Raw genomic sequence first — 18835 nt, 5'->3', positions numbered from 1 at the left:
AAAGGATGAATGCTGTGTTAAAATCTTTAAATTGATTGCAGCTAACAAAAAAAAAATCCATACATATTTTTGTTTTTCCCCACATTCCTTATGTGGGTCTCAAATGTGCAATTTTGAAAGAAATTGCAGGTTTTACCAAACACACATTTTCATTTTCAAAATCCGGTAATACACGAAGACAAAGAAATCTTTATGTATTGGCTACTCCCCCTATTGACTGACATGCTTTGACCTGGAAGACATGCAGAGGTGAAATGACCAAGTAAATCAGTAACAGATTTCCTGGAAGGCAAGGCAACCAAACTGTGTAGTTCCAGATGCCATGTTTTGCTATAAAGTGTTTCTTTAAAAGCTGCACATTGGAGACACATGTACAAGATAATGGAAGAGCAAAATGGGAGCACTTTATGGAATTGTTTTGGTTAGCTGCAATTACTTGAAGCATCATCATTGTTCTTACATCTAGAGGAGGATGTCCTCAGTTCTATAGCAGTAGTGTTTTTAACGCCTGCATGAAATGCACTATACAAATACAATCTGTATACTGCTGATATACTACTACGACTACAACTACTACTATACTGGCAATATATTTTAGTATTTTTTTTATATTTTCGTGACCCAAGCTATTTCACTGAGGACAGCAGAGAAGTCTACTTCAACTCAATAACCACGGTTTTGCCAAGCAATACATAAACAAGTTTTATAGGGTAAAAAAAAAAAAAAATACCTCTCAGTTATGATTGTCAGCTCCATGCATTTCTCCAGCAATGCCTTTTCGTACTAATGAGAAAATCAAAAAACAAAGCCCAATTTAACCAATACATCAGAAACAAAACTTCAGGCAGGCTAATGAAATTAACACATTTCTGAAGTAATCAGATTCCTAGATTTCAGAGCCATCCAAAATAATCTGCAGGATATACAATAAGAACATTTTTATTTCATGCAAGATCTGATACTCAAAGAGCACATATAATACTACCACGCTAGTTTCTTGACATCATAGTTTACACAAAGTATTCCTACTATATCATTTATGTTAATCTCTAATATAACAGGTTTGTTTTAAGGTTTTGTGACGCAAGTCTATCACCAGTTTAAAGCCTGTATTATTATTTTATGTTCTGTTAAGATAACTAATGAGAAGTTATTGTTAATTTTCCTTCTCTCTCTCTCTCTCTCTCTCTCTCTCTCTCTCTCTCTCTCTCTCTCTCTCTCTCTCTCTATATCTCTCTATATATCTCTCTCTCTCTCCTCTCTCTCTCTCTCTCTATCTCTATCTATAATTCTTCACATTACAATGGTCATCAAGAAAAAGGGCATGAAATAAGGATCTATGAAGCTGAAAATTGAACAACTGGCCTTTCCAAGGATGTTGCTCTGTAAACCTATTAAAAGCGGATTTTAAATAGGCAGATCTCTGAGCTATTACAAATTCAGCTCTGGTTAAACAGAATTATATAATAATGCACTAAAATTTTATTATTTTACATTCTATTGCCACTTTCTAATGTGGCTAGTGATGAGAATCATTAATTACAGATGAATCAGACGCAGTGGATGAAATGACCCTTTGGTAACAAAACCCTTTAGTTAATATTACACACTCAATTGTTTGTATTTCCTACAATTCTGTTAATAAAAGGTAAAGTTATTTAAAATGAATTTCATTTTATTTTTACAAAGATAGAAATTCAGCATACACAGAAAGAAAACTGTAAAAAAAAAAAAAAGAAAAAGGTGATACACGATTCCTATTTGCCAAAACAGCATGACTTTATAATGACACCCAGAAACACATATTTTCCATTAAACCTTTGTGTTAAGGCTATTCTATGTTCACAACACTATAGTCATAAAGGAGATACACTCATGGGAAATGCTGATCAAGAAGGAAGGCCGAATTTCTTTTTCATGGTTTACTGATATTACAATATGCATTACTGGAGAATGATGGATAAACTATGAGTCATTGCATCAATTTGACGGTTCACAAGTTTAGTGCTGATCATCGGATCAAGCAATTGCAAAGAAACCAGGTAATAATGAGCTGGGAAGATTTGTACAAACTTTGCAGCGAAGGTACGGGTCATCATAAATGTCACATTGTCAATGCAACGTTAACTGTACATCAATAATTCAAATTGATTAAAAATAACGATTACATCCTTAGCTGGATTTACAATCTAACAATGGTGATGGCAGAGGTCCATAAATATTCCCAATTGTGTCACAACTATATTACAATTATATCCTTTGTAATAGGGTTTTACCCAAATAAGAACCACTTACTTTTTGTATTTCTGCAGGAGAATTCCTTGTGAAGGAGTTGTACTCATTGACCAGGGAACGAACATGGCAATTGGCTCTCACTGCTGTGCTGTGCACTCTTTGCCAACGGTTCTTCTCCAGCTTCTGAAACATTTTGGTCAGTTCAGTGCTGATAATAAAAGCTCTTTTCAGCAGAGTCTGAAGGTTGTCCCGTACAGTGTGCTCTGGATTAATGATTAGTTCGCTTTGAGCATCTTCATCAACACTGATTGGTTTTGATTGAAGGATGCACATGCACTCCACTTCTGTCATGTACCGCAAGTCCTCCATCCATCGATGAACAGAATCCACACGAATCAAGTGCATTCTGGAATACAAAATAATACAAATAATGGTCATATGAAATTGCACTTTTTACCAATGCACTTATACAATTAGGCACATGTTTCTGTGGAGAGTAAATGTACATGATTCTCAGATCTCAAATATTTACATCATAATACATAACTTGTTATATACTTTCCTAACAATGGTAACAAAGCCAAATCCAACTCTGGATGGTATTGTTCTCGATTGGGTTAATATTAAATCAACCAGTACCTGACCAGGAGCATTTCACAGCAAGAGCATCACCCTGGATTGTATCAACCACCTATCCATGCATCTAATTCAGTGGAGAGGGCAAGGTAGTGCACTGTGTTCCATACATTTGGAATTAAAGGATAAAAGATCATATTGATTCGAGTCTCTCTTATTTGCAGTGCAAATCCTGTATAACGAAAGCAGAGAGTCAACAAATCCTGCTGGAGCAGCTTAAACCAAATTATTCTGTTGTTTACTCATGATCATGACCCACTGCCTTTCGAATTCCTAACACTGGAGGTAGATGAAATAAATGTCCAATGTTAATGTGTAAACAAGGTGTATATATCTGAAATGTACAGAGAGACAGTTCTGTGCTGTAAACTGAAAGCCAAACCAATGATTTATAGCATATAATAATTCTGTTGACCACCCAAAGAATCTACTTGGCTGAAACTCATTAGAGACCCCTAGAAGATACCATTTGTTGTAGTATTTTATTTATTCTATACTTATACTCTGGTAAACCTGTACATTTTCAACTAGTTCACCTCATTAAAAATGCTTCCATATCATCATTGTTTTGTTTTATACTAGTCATTATTTTGGCCATAACTTTAGACCTCAAAACACATATTTCAAGATGTTTTTCCCGACATACTAAGCACACACCATTGTAAATATATAGTGTGAGGCTGGCTGAACAGCCACATTCCTACTGTATCAGTCTTTTATAACATTTCATTCTGCCATAGGTCTCTAACTCAATTATTATCCAGTTTCTTTGTTACTATGGCAGCCTAAGGTATTGGCAAATATTGATTAACCAACAAACATGCAGGTTCTTTTCTAAGTAAGCATATTGACTCTATCCATTCTCATTTGTCTGAGACGTTATTAGTCAAATTGAATAAGACATTGGTATCTAACCTGGCTTACAGCTGTTTAGTGGGTGATGTATTCATTGATCGAAAACATTCCATTGCAATACTTGACAGAAACAAGATATGTTGTTTCTTTAATATTTTTTGTAGAATTAACACAGACCCTTACATTCTCATTATGTTTTATGTTATTATTACAAATAGCAATGATCTGTGTTTTAACATTTAGTACCCTATTTATAAAAAAATGTTTAAACTTGTTTATTGCGTATTAGCTCATCTTTTCAAATGTACTGGATATGTGGATCCAGGTCTCACAGTTGTTGATCTAGGCTGTGACCTTTGGGCATACAGTTAGTTATGTAGGAATGGTCTGGGGACTCAAAAAAAAGTGTGTGTGTGTGTGTGTGTGTGTATATATATATATATATACACACACACACATACATACATACATACATGGATAAAGGCTGTATTTGCATCCTGAGCCATTCGTAAAAAATAAATAAATAAATAAAAGGCATAATACCACAGTAGTGACATCAAAAAGTGAGAATTCCTCTCAATGAAAATATACTTTAACTTTGACCCATTCGACTCCTTGAGACCATCACTTTCAACTCAAACACAGATTGTCTTGTTTTCAATCACTCGACAACACCCACAGTACAGAAATATTCATTAATGATCAACAAAATGTGAATACGTTAAAAATAAATGAATAAATAATGATGTAATGCTGGTACATTCGTATGCCAGAAAAAATTAAAATTAAAACAAAGTAAAAGGCAATCGTCCAAATAAAGCTGAAGCACTAATGGATAAAGACATAGAACATCTGTACAGCACTGAAACACTACGTTAAAAAAATAAATAAACAAAAATGTACTGCTGAACCTTGTCTTTAATATTAGCATCACAAGGGTGTCTGTGTATTATAACAAATAGGATGAGCCAGTTCAGGGAGTTACAGGAAAACAACTCCATCTCGGGTTTCTGTGACAGTTTATAAACTACTCGACCTTTAGTCTCGGCTTAAGCACACTCTTACTACAAAGATCATTCTGAAGAAGTTTAGCATTTTTTGTTCCTGTTTTACCTTACATGGGTGATCAGTGATATTACTACATTTACCCTGTTCTCAAACTGAGTACACACTGGGTAACATCAACACTATAACTATGATGCAGAGATACAGCTATGTATGACTTTCTAAGCAAATCACACCACTTTACATATTTTTTTGTCCACCAAAATTGATCTAGTCTGCTAATTCACTCAGCAATTGCTATAAAAACTACTCTTGGCACAGTTTATTGCATAATGGGTGTAAATTTTCATTACAGTTGAAGGGATAGATCAAACTGGTAACAGGCCATTGGCCACAGCGCTTGAATACCCAATATTTTTAAAACCCTTTGGTTTTGAAAATCCCCAGTAAATTAGCTTTTTTCTCTTGACTACTCCATGGGAGCAGGCTGCTCTATGACCTCTGTGCCCCTTTCGTTTTAATCACCCTTCTCTTTTAGATCACTTTTGAATACAGAATCCTTGTATATGAAGGTAATTTCCCCATCATAAACACATAGTTTAAAGTGGGTACTTCTTCATTATATCAATGAACTGCTTACTGCAGAATAAAATAGGTGCTTGCAGTTAGATATTTTCCAACAGTACTGTGCATGCTGATCATTCACAAGCAGAACATAAAGCCTTTTATGGATTACTTTTTTTAGGCAGCTGTAATTAACTGGTCCAACAACAAAGTATTTTGTTTTGAGTACACTGACAGCAATTATATTGCATTTTTCAATATAAAATCAACTGTTTCAGAAACACAGCCCCCTGCCTCAATATAAAAAGGAAACTCAGAGCCGCAAAAAAAAAAAAGGAAACTAAGATACAATACAGTAACGATATGAAATAGTTTGACACATTACTATTTTTAGCTCTTGCATGTAATTGCACATTTTAATATCAGTAGGATCACTAATGTATGTTCTAACATTTAACATTCCATTTATAGTAATGTTTATTGGTACTCCTGATTTAGCTCATTTTTTTATGTGGCAAAAAACCTGAATTCGGATCTCTCAGAGTTGTCGATCTTGGTTGGGGACCCACATTTAATGCAATAGGAAAATCATACAGGGATACTTCATAATGCTTCAGTGATCGCTACTGGTCAGGTGGTCAGTAACTCAAGTTGGAGACTTCCCAAACTGGGCCCAGGCCTCCAGAGCCTTCAGTAGTTTGTTAACATCTGATGCTTTCGGCAATTGGCTTGATAGTAGAAACAGAGGATGCCCATTGATCTTCAGTCCTCCCGATCAACAAGTGGCTTGCAGTGGTGAGGCAACGTTGACAGTGGTTAAAGTGGGACGTTATACGCAAAAGAAAAAAAAAAAATCTTAATTCTATGTATTACTTAAGTGTGTGGAAATCGTACCAGTCAATCCTTCTAATATGTTTCATGTTGAATTTCATCAGTTTTATTTCTGTGTAATCATTGTATGAGGTCAAAATGATAAGAGCAATCTGGGTCCTCTAAAGCAATCTTATAGCATGTAGTATAAACCCATTTCGAAGTACCACAAAACTTCAACAGCATTCGTGAAAAAAAAAAAGCATTAAAATTTATATAGGGTGCATAATCTAAAAACAATTAACAGTAAAACAAGTTTTATGTTTTCGTTGTACACAATTTGATTAAGGCCACCTTGGCCAAAACACTGCTCTGTTTTTAACTTTGCTCTTTTTAAATAATAAATATTTAATATTTGATTTCAATCTATTATTATGTTGTTGCACCTCTACTTGCATAAATATGGTTTTCGTTGTATAACATTAAAACACTAGCAAAGTCCTTTTAAAAAGCTTAACATATTGTAGATGGCATTTAAAAACTACATAATCCGTAGCTCTGACTGAATGTGATAAAATCCACCACCCCCCCCACATCCCCCCTACTCCCTCCATTTTTTTTGTGTAGAAAAAAAGGATAAAAATAAGAAAAAGTAAAAAAAAAAAAAATAAATAATATATATATATAATAATATATCATATATATACCATATATATATATATATATATATATATATATATATATATATATATATATATATATATACACACACACACACACACACTTTAAAATAATTTAATTCCCTTATCCTACATTAAGGAATGTGATATCTCTGCAGAAACTGTGGTTATTTCAATCTGATAATGAAGGAGTTTGACCCATAGTGGTGAAGTGGTTAACAAATACGAAATAAAATTGACCAGACATCAGTCAAGAGAACCATCTCAAAGCCTCTCTTTTTCATTTAGTGAATAGGCTGAACTCACTGCTTCTATTTATTGATTTTCATTTACCGAGAGCTATGCTAAGGTGACACTCGGTACACATCTGATATAAATGGTGATGTGAAACATCTGATGTATAATTCATGAGGGCATACAGGTGTATAGGGCAACACCTTTTCTATAATCCCCTGTTATGTTTTTCGGTAGAGAAATATCAAATTAAAAAGGAACAATGCAACTGCCGAGATATACAATGAATGAGTTTATTGTATATCTCGTCAAGTATATCAAGTCAATTATTCCATGTTAATATTATGATGCTTTTAAAACAAATGAAAAATAATGCACAAATATGCTGGAGTAAATAATTATATTAGATTGCTTTGTTGATTTTTCTAGTGTATTGGCATAAAGTTTATAGGAAACTTGTTTCGACTGGCCCAGGCATTATTTACTAGCCCACGTAAATTCACTGTATGAAAATTTCAGCAAATTGCTGTATTCAAGTGTTTGTAATGTTAAAGAATTTTGTTTTAGAATATTGTTTTTCAGAATACATTTCAGGCATTGTTTGTTAGGTTTTTAGTAATTACAAGTCTTCCTCCTTTTCCAACTCACATCAGCCTTACTAGACTGCCCACATCATTTGTCATGTTCACATCATTCATTTTGTTAAAGAGCTACCTGACTTTCCAGGTAGTGACCTTTTTCTTCCCCCTACCATAACTTTCACTATATGCAACGCAAACATTGTGCACCTTTCCCCATCTCGTGTTCAATTTCCCAGTCATGGTTCAATGGTAAGTTGATGTTAAAACTATGTGGAAAAACTGGGAGAACGAAAGCTTAAGTCTAGGAATGAAGCTTGCGATAACCGATTCTGCTTCAACTGGCACAAAGGTTCCTCCAGAGCAAGCTGAAATGCAGGATTTGTTTTTTAAGCGTTTTATAAAGAAAGGACTAAGAAACCTACATGAAAACATTAACTTGTATCATTAATTACCCATACGTGTTTTCACACGAGTTCAGCCGTCATTATCCACTAAAGCACAAACTGCAACAGCGGTTTCGTTTCAAACTCCCTAATGCAACCCATTTACAAAAAAACACTTAAAAATGAGTTCATTCACAAAACACAATATTAGCAATTGTACTCTCTGTAGCAGGCATTCTACACTAGACTTGCTAGATAACTGACTTTGGGATGGATCAATTATCTTCAAGGTAATGTTCACTGGGTATGACTTTATAGTGGCTTTCACATTTTCATTTATGTATGCACGTTCTGGACATTCATTTGGTATAAAACTTGAAACCAACCAAGCCTCTTAATTTTCTTAATCTCAATAGCTGTAATGTTGGGGATGTTTAAAAGCATATACAGCAGAACAGTTTAAGCCTATTGATCATCATAGTTGAAACAAAGTAAAGCTTAAACTCATGAGTTATCTAAAAAAGGGGTCTATTTTATTAATCAAATAAAGATTCATTTGAATGAACCTCAAATACAACATTCTCTGTATTTTTAGTCGAGTATTTATTATAAGTTTCATAATTAAACTGCAAATAAGTTAGTATACATGTATGTGATACCGGCAGCCCAATTACAATATAATATCGTTCAAAACAACAAATATGCATTGCTTTGATTGTATTAGCTTTCACATCCACCTTAAAGTTACTAAAAATACTCATTACAATTTAAAATCAAACTTTTGTCTCATATATATATATAAAAAAAAAAAAACCCAAGAGGCCGATGAGACAGCAACCAGAGTGATTATAATTGTATCTTGCACTTCTGGCGCTGCCTGTATTTTGCACAAAAACCAAAACGACAATAATTGCTAAGAGGCAACTACATAGGTCTGCCTACAGTGTCTAAGCATTAAGGGCCACTGCATCTCACCCCGGAATGAAAACGAATCACTTTATTATCCAGGCTTGCTTGGGGATGTTAAAGTTTGTGTCTTAATTGCCCATCATTTGTTGCACATGCCGTAGCAAGAGCTCATTCCACTTTGCGCCTCTCACCGGTAATAAGCCATGTGAGGCATAGCTCAAGAAGAATGTTCTTGCCCATGCAAAAGAGACTGGCGCCCTTTTTCACCCAAACCCACAAACTCTGCTTCAGCTCTGAACACATTCTTTAAAAATGCTCAGAGTCTTTCTTTACAAGACGTAAGGGTGCAGGAGACTTTGAAAATCTGCAAAGTAAACACTTCGGGAATGGAGAATCATAATGTCCTATCACTACCTGGTAAAGCAGAGACAATTCAGGCATGCTTACCTACGAGAAGCTCTTTGGCAGTTCAACAACCAGCTGTATGAATAGATATTGTCTGTTTATAAATCAATGTCGACAAAGTTTCTCTTGGTTTTTTTTAGTCGATTACTGGATAGCCTACATGGCACATGCACTACTATAGCTGCTGTATCTACTATTTCTATGCTACAGTCTACATTACTACTAGTTTTATCAAATAAAACAAACAGTGCAATGGATTGAAAACATGTCTATGGGGATTAAAATGATCTAGTACTTCATAATCATTTGTTTTTGGTTTACATACAGCATGGACCTGTATTTTTTCTTTCATTTTATCAAATTAACCTGGTTCACCTTTGTGAAAACAAACAACTGTAGGTGTCTAAATATAATTGATCTTCACATATAATATTGAAGGTTCCCAGAAAAACCTCATTGTTAAAAACACAGGAGTTACCTCATGAATACGGACAGTTGACTGAAGTTTGAATTAGTTTCTGTGAACCAATGAGACTGGTTGCTCCATACAAGAACACCTTGCATGTAATTGTGATTGAGGATTTTCAGCCAAATAGTCAAGTCAATTGATATGTTAACCATAGATCACAATACCATTCGATATTATCTGCTTACTTTGCTGTGCATTTCAGTCTGAAATAGACCTTTGAAAAGGACCAAACAAACAACAAAGGCTCAGTCATAAATACTACCACATTCAAGTACTGTATGAACCTTCTAGAAATATCGTTACGTCATGAAACTAGTCAAAACATAATGCGTTCAACTGCAACAGAAACATGTTTCATTGGCAACTACTACACTGAAACTGTGCTTGCTTATGGTTATTGGAGCCCCAACAACATAATCTGGTTACAAAAAGCCACCAGAATACTAGTGGGGTTGGTAAGAAGGTTTAAAAAGTTAATATATGTAAGAAAATAGATTTGGTCTTGCTTTCCACTCCTATAACCATGGGAAAGATAGAATCCAGTAGTATCCAGAAGGGGGCAGTGTCTCCTACAGTCAACTGATGGCTCTGTGTGCAATTACTTAACACTGGCAACCAAGACACCTTACCTCAACACTAACTTAATTTGGATGCATATTAAAGTAATCTGAAGGCTAGCATGTTGCAATGAAGGCAGTGACAGAAGTTCTACTGAACACTGTAGACTTGATTTAATGAACTAAAGGAAATCCTCGGTTTTCCCAAAAATATATCCATTTAATAGCCCTGCGACTTCCATGCCAAAGAGTAATGCCTTTATTAGCATGCACTGCATTACACCCATTGTCTTCTATCCATAACCATTTTAAAAATGAGATTCCTAATCTAATGATATTCATAATAAAATGAGATGATGTACTGTAGCCCTGGTAAAAATGAAAAAGAACAAGCCAGCCAAGGTATTTCTTTTAAGAATACAAATCAATAATAAACTGAAATTAAATGGTATCTCTAATTCTACATATCTATCTATCTATATATATGTATATATATAAAACACACACTTCAAAATACAAGTACATTAACTACAGTTAGCATTTACTCCAGTTTACTACATGAATTTAGCAAAAATAATCTGATTGCATAAGTGGAACTTCAAAGATTAACTACGTAACTTAGAACTGCAGTTATTTTTAGAATTACATTATGTTGTTGTAAACACTTGTATTAAATAATGTAACAAAATGTTAAGTGTAGGGTAGCTATACTGCAGTGTATAAAATGCACCTGTATTTTGAAGTGTATGCAAATATAAATATGGTTTTAATTCAAAAGCACTTGTTCTTATAAGAAGCTAGTACCTCACATTCCTTTGCATCATGCCTGTACCTGATTAAATTAGGGAGTATCATTTTCAGTAAGGGATCATGTTTCCCTCCCAGAGCTGTACGACTTAAGACAAGGAGGCAAAGTAAAGTTCACCTTTAAGGCCAATCTCCAAGTCAGAGTGCTGTTGACAGGAAGAGGTTAAAGTTGAGCAAAGTCTATTAACCCCTTCACAACCAAAAAAAATAGTTTACCGCTGTTTGTTTTCTGCAGGTTATATATTACATTAACAACTTCTGTTGTTAAATTAAGGGTTTTCATTAGCTTATAGGCCAAGCGCTACACACAGATACACCTCCATATACCACCTTATAAAAAAAAAAAAATGCAAGAAATTGTTTTTGAATTTAAAAATGAAATATTTTTGCTAGTAACAAATGTGTTATGCAAAACGGGATATCTGGATGGATTTGTTTGAGGGTTTGAAAGTTTACATTAAAACTTACAGTATACATTGGCATATACATTATCAAAATTGAAAATGAGACATATTATTCTGAAGTGGGGGGGAAAGCTGGCTCTTCAGAGAAAAATAAACAAGGACTAACAGAAACAGCTAGGCGCTATCATTTGTATTACTGTAATTACCTGTCCCATCTTCTTGTGAATGTGATAAAAGGGTTCTCTTACTGCTTGAAGTGGTATAACTGCATGATTGGATAATTTAACTGCTGCTTCATTTTTACATACACAGAGAACAATGTTCTGTACTAACTACATCAATAATACAGTCTGTTTTAAATGTCAGTAATGATATTCTCAAAAGGCAGAATCAATGCACTACAGAACAAAATGCAATAAAAACAGGTCTGCTGTGTTCAATATCAGCAAGTTTTGTGAAGTATAAACACTGTCTACTTCAATCTAAGCAGCCTTAACATGGACTACAGATTAAAATATCATGGTATGGTACAAAATTGTGTTTGAAATTCTCCAAACCTTAAACCTCTTAGTAGAAATCAGCAGTCATTTAAGACAGTGTACTAGGTTTTGGAGTAAGTGCTTGTCAATAAAGATCTCTCCTTTATTTGAAAATGTACAGATTTTACCCTGCTCATTCACTTTAATACTAATCTGCTCTACACCTTTAGGTTGACAAAATCATTGTCTCAAGATGAACAATTAAAGGAGTTTAGTGGGTAAACAGTCTCAGGTTAAGTAAACAGAAAACCAAAAGCCTCTGTATGGTAAAATGAGATATCTCGGTAGTCTATTTAAGAATTTACTTGCGAACTGTAATATTGCTTAATGTCTGTGAACAGTACCGATTTCTGTAGTGCTTCTATTGATACATTACTTTAAAACAGCATCGTTGGGATGCTAAAGCAGTGATATTACCCTTCTAGCACTATAAAGCCACTTGCAAGAGTTACACTGCGTCATCCAGCCCACAAAGCATGAGTGTTGCCCACCTTATGATCCTTGCAAATCATCTGAATTGAAAGTGAATGTCTGCAAAGCACTTGAGAAGAGTAGGTGAGATTGCCCCACATATATCAATGTGGGAGCTCCAAAGGCTGCTAGAAAACAGACTTTGTGGGAAATAATTTATATAATACTAATAGTTACAAATGGCAGATGTGATGCGTTTTATATTCTAAATTCCTGCAACAAGCTATAAATCTACACAATTAAAGTTGCAAATAATGAATACAAGCAGCATGCATGCATCTATATATATATATATAGAGAGAGAGAGAGACACGCAATATGCATACGCAGTTTCACTTAGAATTACTGTTCGTTTTATTTCTTACTGCACACCATGAACAAAAATATACAAAACAAAGTATTAATATCGTTCTGTTATAACACACACACACACACACACACACACACACACAATAACACAAAGCAAATTAAATATCTACTTGCTGAAGCGGTTTTTATTTTAGCCAAGGTGTTTACGTGTGGCAGCAATGCACTAGCAAAGTCACAGGGCAGTGACGTCAGCTCCCTAGGTCTGCTGTGTTGTTGTGAATGGATTCTTTCAATGCAGCGGGTTTGGGCATTTGAGAAAGGAGAGGAAGACTTGTGAAATTAATTGGAGACTGAAGTTGGTGAGAAGCAATTACCCTCTGCAGTACGAATTAAAACAATGTGCTGCTTTTTATAAGAAAAATGAGAAAAAGCAGGTTGCATAGAGGATTTATACTGGACCCTGACGCCCCGATAAAACGAGGGAGTGGTTGTACCGTATTTGTTATTAGCCTTTTAGTTTTTTTTATGGGTCTCTCGCTATATCGCAGCCCTCGATATATATCGGATTTATATTGGACACAAACACCCGCGATATATCGAGTGAGTGGTGTACACACACACACACACACTACAAAATATCTGTAGCTTTTTTCCGATTGTATTTAAGGTTTCAGACCGTTAAACTTTCTATTTTAAATCTTTTTCCTTACAATATATTGCCATTCCCTAACTTTGACAGATGAACAGGAAAATATTAATCATATTCTGCAGAGGAGATGAAAGGAATAAGACACGTCGGTTTCAACAGTAGTTTTTAGATCTTTTTTCTTAGAGGATTAAGAACATCTGACTTCCAGATGTGCTCGTATACCTCGTGTTGAACACACAAGTCTTAGAGACAAGAGTCAGTGCATTCTTTCCAGAAGATCTTTTATTTTGTATTCAGTGGCTGCTTCTTACATGAGCATTGTAAACGTGATACACCTGCCAGAGCCGACTAATAAAAAGAAAGTGATCTTGAGATTTCTATGTTATTGTTAATGAGACTAAGCCTGGGGTTTTATATATTCAACCAAGCAGTGTTTGAAGGAACTTCTTGGTATTGTTAAAATGAACACACGGTGTTTATTTAAAAAAAAAAATGTAAAAAGTTTAAAAAAAGGACAACAAAATGTATGTTAAATGCAACACAAACTGTTGTTCCTACTTAGAGCCATACAGTTTTCACAAATATTACCCAATAGCAATATTGTTTATATTAGATGCTAGCAATTTTTTATTTATAACTTACCGTTGTGTTGGTGAAGCAAGAGAAGGAATGTGACTGGTGCCTTGGGTTGAAGCCATATTTTTCAGACACAGTCAGCTTTAACATAGCATTGCACCTAGGATTTAAAAACATAATATTAACTTAATAGAGTGCTCTTATAGTAGACCATTATTTATTGTATATAACACTATGAGATCAAGTTGTTTAATATGTACACTCAATGAAGTAGTACATGAACCATATTTCAAAAGGCAAATTAGAGACTTTCTTTTTTTTCTTTCAAGCTTGAACAGATTGTTTCAGATTATGAAAGGTTAAATAACTAGGTCCATTTGATTTTGCTTAAGTATGCATTGAAAAGATACACCTTTGGAGCACTTCCAGTATTTGGTTTGTTGTCTATTTACCTCGCTCATAGTACCGGTAAATCTTAATGTGATGTCACTTCTGTCTGATACAAACAATTTCAGATGGCTGTATCACATCAATATCAGGGTCTGCTATATATTAGAATATCTAATACAGCAGTGTTATGACATTTCTATGGAACTATAAAATATATCTAGGGCTTCTAGTTTTCGTGTTTTATTTTTGATCATGTGATGTCCCTTTAAACATATTTTGAGCTGATTCTCTTTCTTAAATCAAACACTAATTACCAAAGGAAGCTGTTTCTTTTTACCCTCATATGTTGATTGAGTTAACAAAACGACATGCACTGATTTCACCCGATTCTATTTTAACCTGCATTTCCTTCTGGCTCCAACAGCCGAATTCAGCTTATTAATTTCCACTGTGTTAGTTTCTAGTAGTGTGTCGCTAATTTAAACAATCTGGTATTCAATTAAGGCTTAACTATTGAGGTTTAAAAGGGAGGGAGAGAGAGAGAGATGGAAAATAAAAACTGTAAAGTAGAAGCCCTAAATACACCCCAAACATCACTGATACTAACAATAACCTGTACTGTTCCTTTTAACTAATCCAGCTACAAAGGCATGCCAGAATGCCCCCCCTTCTCCTCCTCCCCAAAAGTAACCATGTTCCAATCATATACTGTACAAGCACATTTTAAAATGAAATTTATAATGCATAAAATTACAAGAGGAGATGGCTGCAAAGCACTTTGAAATAGATGAAAGGAAGGGTAGTCACTAAAATGTAGAACATGGTTCCTTTGCATGGCAAAATTAATTGTGGTCATTATTTTATATCTATTTCTCCGTTAATTTTATATTTTTAAAACGAGAAATCTGACCTGAATACCACTCGACCCAAGGAAAGCAGTGTAACTTATGGTACATTTCCTTCAGACAAATTACTCAACTAGATCGTTACCATTCATTAATTGAGAAGACATTTGTGTATGTTTTGTAATTGATCAGATAATGCGAACAGCAAATAACAGTTACTTTATAATGAGAATTAATTTTTAAAAATACCAAATAATAATAAAAAAAAAATGTTCACTAAAATGTCACTCTTCCACACTGACGGAAATACTGATCTGATAAAAATGGATGCAAGCAAGTTTAATCTCCTCGATTGCACCCCCTGATCGAGCAGACAAACACATTAGCATTCATGTGAGTGCGCGGGTCTGTTTGTGTGTATTTGGGCGAATTTTCTGGTTCTTTGGAATTAAGACTTAGATTTGAGGGAGACTGGTGTTGAGATTATTGACACAACTGAGAATTGTGCTTTACTAACAATGTCTGTTACTTTAATTGTTCTTGTCTTTTTTTACTATTTATCGGCACAAGTAGAAGTGAACAGACCACACGCTGAAAGCCAAGGTCCGTTTAAACGTTACAAGTGTTGATATAACCTATACACACGCAGTCCTGTGAATCTATTATTATGTACTGCTTTAATATACAAGTTAAAACTATGTAGTTGTTTTCTATCATTACCAACCTTTATATAGTCCATTAAAGAATTTAACAAAGAGAGAAAAGGTTGACAAAGAGAATAATGTTGAGTGGTTGAGGGACATGGCTGTTTGCGATGTCACAGTTTTGAATGGACGTTGCAGTTGAATGGAATTCCAGGAGCTATAGAGGTATGGCATTTTTAAAGGCAGGTGACATGGAGAATACAGCACTATAAAAATTGGAAGTGGCACAGTTGATGTCTTGAATAGTGTTTCTCTGTGATGTCATGTTCAGTATTTTTAATTTTGTAAAGTATAAATAATGTCTACTTTGCAACAACTGTCAATCTAAGCAGCCTTAACATGGACTATAAATTAAAATATCGCTATATGATACAAGAGGCATGTATGATTTCATTTGGAATAATTTAAGTTTATTAAATATCTAACTTTAATCACATGTTTTGTACCACTTCTGTTTAATATATAAAGAAATGTCACATCTGATGTAACACACAGTCAATATTTATATTAATTACAGAAATGCTCTAAACCAAAAGCCTCTTCTCTTAAATGACTGCCAATTTCTGCTAACGTACTAGGTTTTGAAGCAAGTGCCTGTCAATCAAGATTTCTCCTTTATTTGAAAAATGTATAGATTTTTACCACGCTCTTTCATTTTAATGCTAATCTACTCTACCCCTGTAGGGTGATAAAATCAATTTCTCAAGGTGAACAATTAAAATGAGTTTGGTGGGTAAATAGTCTCTGGCTAAGCAAACAGAAAACCGAAAAAAGCCTCTTTATGTTAAACTGGGCGATCACACAAACATCTTTCCAAAGAAAAAAAACACAACGCCCTGGTTTTAGTGGTGTAAGGAGGATGCTACTGTAATAGGGATATGTAACGAAATGCATGTTAAATCAGGTATATAACACGCAAATGTAACAAATCACATGAAGTGGTGAACGCCTGAGAAACTGTATAATCTTCTATAAGGTTTTATCTTAATGCTCAATCCATTTTTCTTGCATTGTACAGGAATTGTATTAGAAAATGTCTCAGACTATGTTTTTTTAACTTCTACATTATTGGTAAAATGCCATTCAGTGACTGTACACTTAAGAGTATCAAGCCTTTTCAAAGTGCTTGTGACTTCATTCAGCACTCTATTGATAGGTTCCATTTAGTATTCAATTGTAAACCTCCAAAGCATTAGGGTTGTGACTTATTCACATCCATTTAGCTAATAATTCCTCACTGTGCTGAAATTAAATTATTAGGAGGAACTAAATCATCCATTTTTCATTGTCAAGCAGGCGTCTTAACCACTGCACACAAAAAAAAGGCCCATGTGCACGAGTAGTTACTGATCTTAATCTAATTTTACCAACAAGAAGGGTTGGGGTCAATTCCATTTCCAAATTCTTTTTAAAATCAATTCCCAATTAAAATTGCAATTGCCATTTCTGTTCCCTTTTAATCAATTCCAACACATTGATCAAAACTGAAATGATTAGTATTCTGTTAAAATTAGTTTCTCTCCGTGGCAACAAAATACTTAATGAATGTCAAGAGTAAATCAATTAAAATTGGCTTCACATGAAAGTAGTGGAACAATCCAGCAGTAATTGTTTCTAAGACAAATTCCAATTTCTTCAAAAGGAATTTGAAATTGGAATTGTGAATTGATTTTGAAAACAAATTGGAGAAAAATAAACTTGCCAACATGGGTGAAATCTGTTGAGCAGTACATCACACAATCATGGGGTTTCCATGCTGAATGGCGATGCGCATGCACATTTGGGAGAATGTGTAAATCATGGTAAATCAGGTTTGTGGCTGAAAAAAAAAAAAGACCAAAAGAGAGGGATAGGGTAAATCTCATAAAATCTAAAAAAAAAAAAAAAAAAAAAAAAAAACGCAGTTCAATACGGTGAACGTCTGATTGTTTCCAATACTCATACTATTTAGTATGGTAATCCTGAAGTAATATCAATACAATTAACCTTCATTTGATTGTAATTATATTTATTAAACAATTATTGTCAAAGTTATGTCGGCACAGCACTGGTCACCCAAACAACCCGCTGGCATGGATATTTACTCATCTATTTCTTAACTTCACAAACTTCATTTTACTACTGAAATGAACAAAACGATTTTTTTTTTTTTTTTTTTTTTTAATGCCCTAATGCTATGAAAAAATGACTTCATTCATCATGCTTGTGCCTTCTGCCAGTTCTGTTGTCAATTCAATGCTTGTCTTCTTTCTCTTTAAGGACATTATCTTCAACTACTGCTCATCCTTGTTAGACAGCTATTTGGGTCTTCCAGTCCTGGGTTTGTAAATTACAGATGATGGTTCTCTGTACTTGTGCTTCGTATACCACACTTTGAAAATCAAATGAGGCAATGTATTTCACTCAATGTTTTTCCTTCTATGCAAGTCAGAATATCGGAGGTTTGAGGCTTCGATGTGTGGGAGGTCATCCTCATACTCAACATTCCAATCCCACACAGCTTTGCTGAATGGGTGCACTGTCATCTAAGGATAATAGGGCAACCTGGCTGAGTACGCACACTCTACCATGAGTCTGATAACCACGTGATGCAATAGGAAAAGTTGTTTTCTTTGTTAATATTTCTATCAAAATGCATATTTAAAATTATTGCATTCTTTTGGAAGGGACACCCTCAAAACTTGCCTTTTCATAAATAAATAAATCAATAAATAAATAAATAAAATTAAAAACCTCCCACTGCTCAAAGTGATGCTGGGTTGTCCGAAGAAATAAGAAACCCTCAATCAATCCAAGCATTGCAGTGGAAACCGGCTTG

The 18835-nt window shown here is 34.5% G+C and overlaps 1 protein-coding gene and 1 long non-coding RNA gene across 5 annotated transcripts in view; one reads left to right on the top strand and one right to left on the bottom strand.

Annotated features, from left to right (window-relative positions):
- Positions 1–18835, top strand: part of LOC121295067 — a 131724-nt gene that overhangs the window by 92986 nt on the left and 19903 nt on the right. The window lies entirely within an intron of this gene.
- Positions 1–18835, bottom strand: part of LOC121295064 (protein inscuteable homolog) — a 48318-nt gene that overhangs the window by 18578 nt on the left and 10905 nt on the right. For both annotated transcript variants that reach the window (XM_041219363.1, XM_041219364.1), the window contains exons 2-4: positions 14145–14238; positions 2296–2641; positions 731–783 (exon numbers count right to left, since the gene is read on the bottom strand). In XM_041219363.1, coding sequence (XP_041075297.1) covers positions 731–783; positions 2296–2641; positions 14145–14200 — 455 coding nt within the window. In that variant the 5' untranslated portion in view covers positions 14201–14238. The remainder of the gene's footprint in view (positions 1–730; positions 784–2295; positions 2642–14144; positions 14239–18835) is intronic.

Source organism: Polyodon spathula, chromosome 19 (assembly GCF_017654505.1).
Source record: "Polyodon spathula isolate WHYD16114869_AA chromosome 19, ASM1765450v1, whole genome shotgun sequence".
Classification (NCBI taxonomy): Eukaryota; Metazoa; Chordata; class Actinopteri; order Acipenseriformes; family Polyodontidae; genus Polyodon; species Polyodon spathula.
This window is presented reverse-complemented; position numbering and strand designations above follow the sequence as displayed.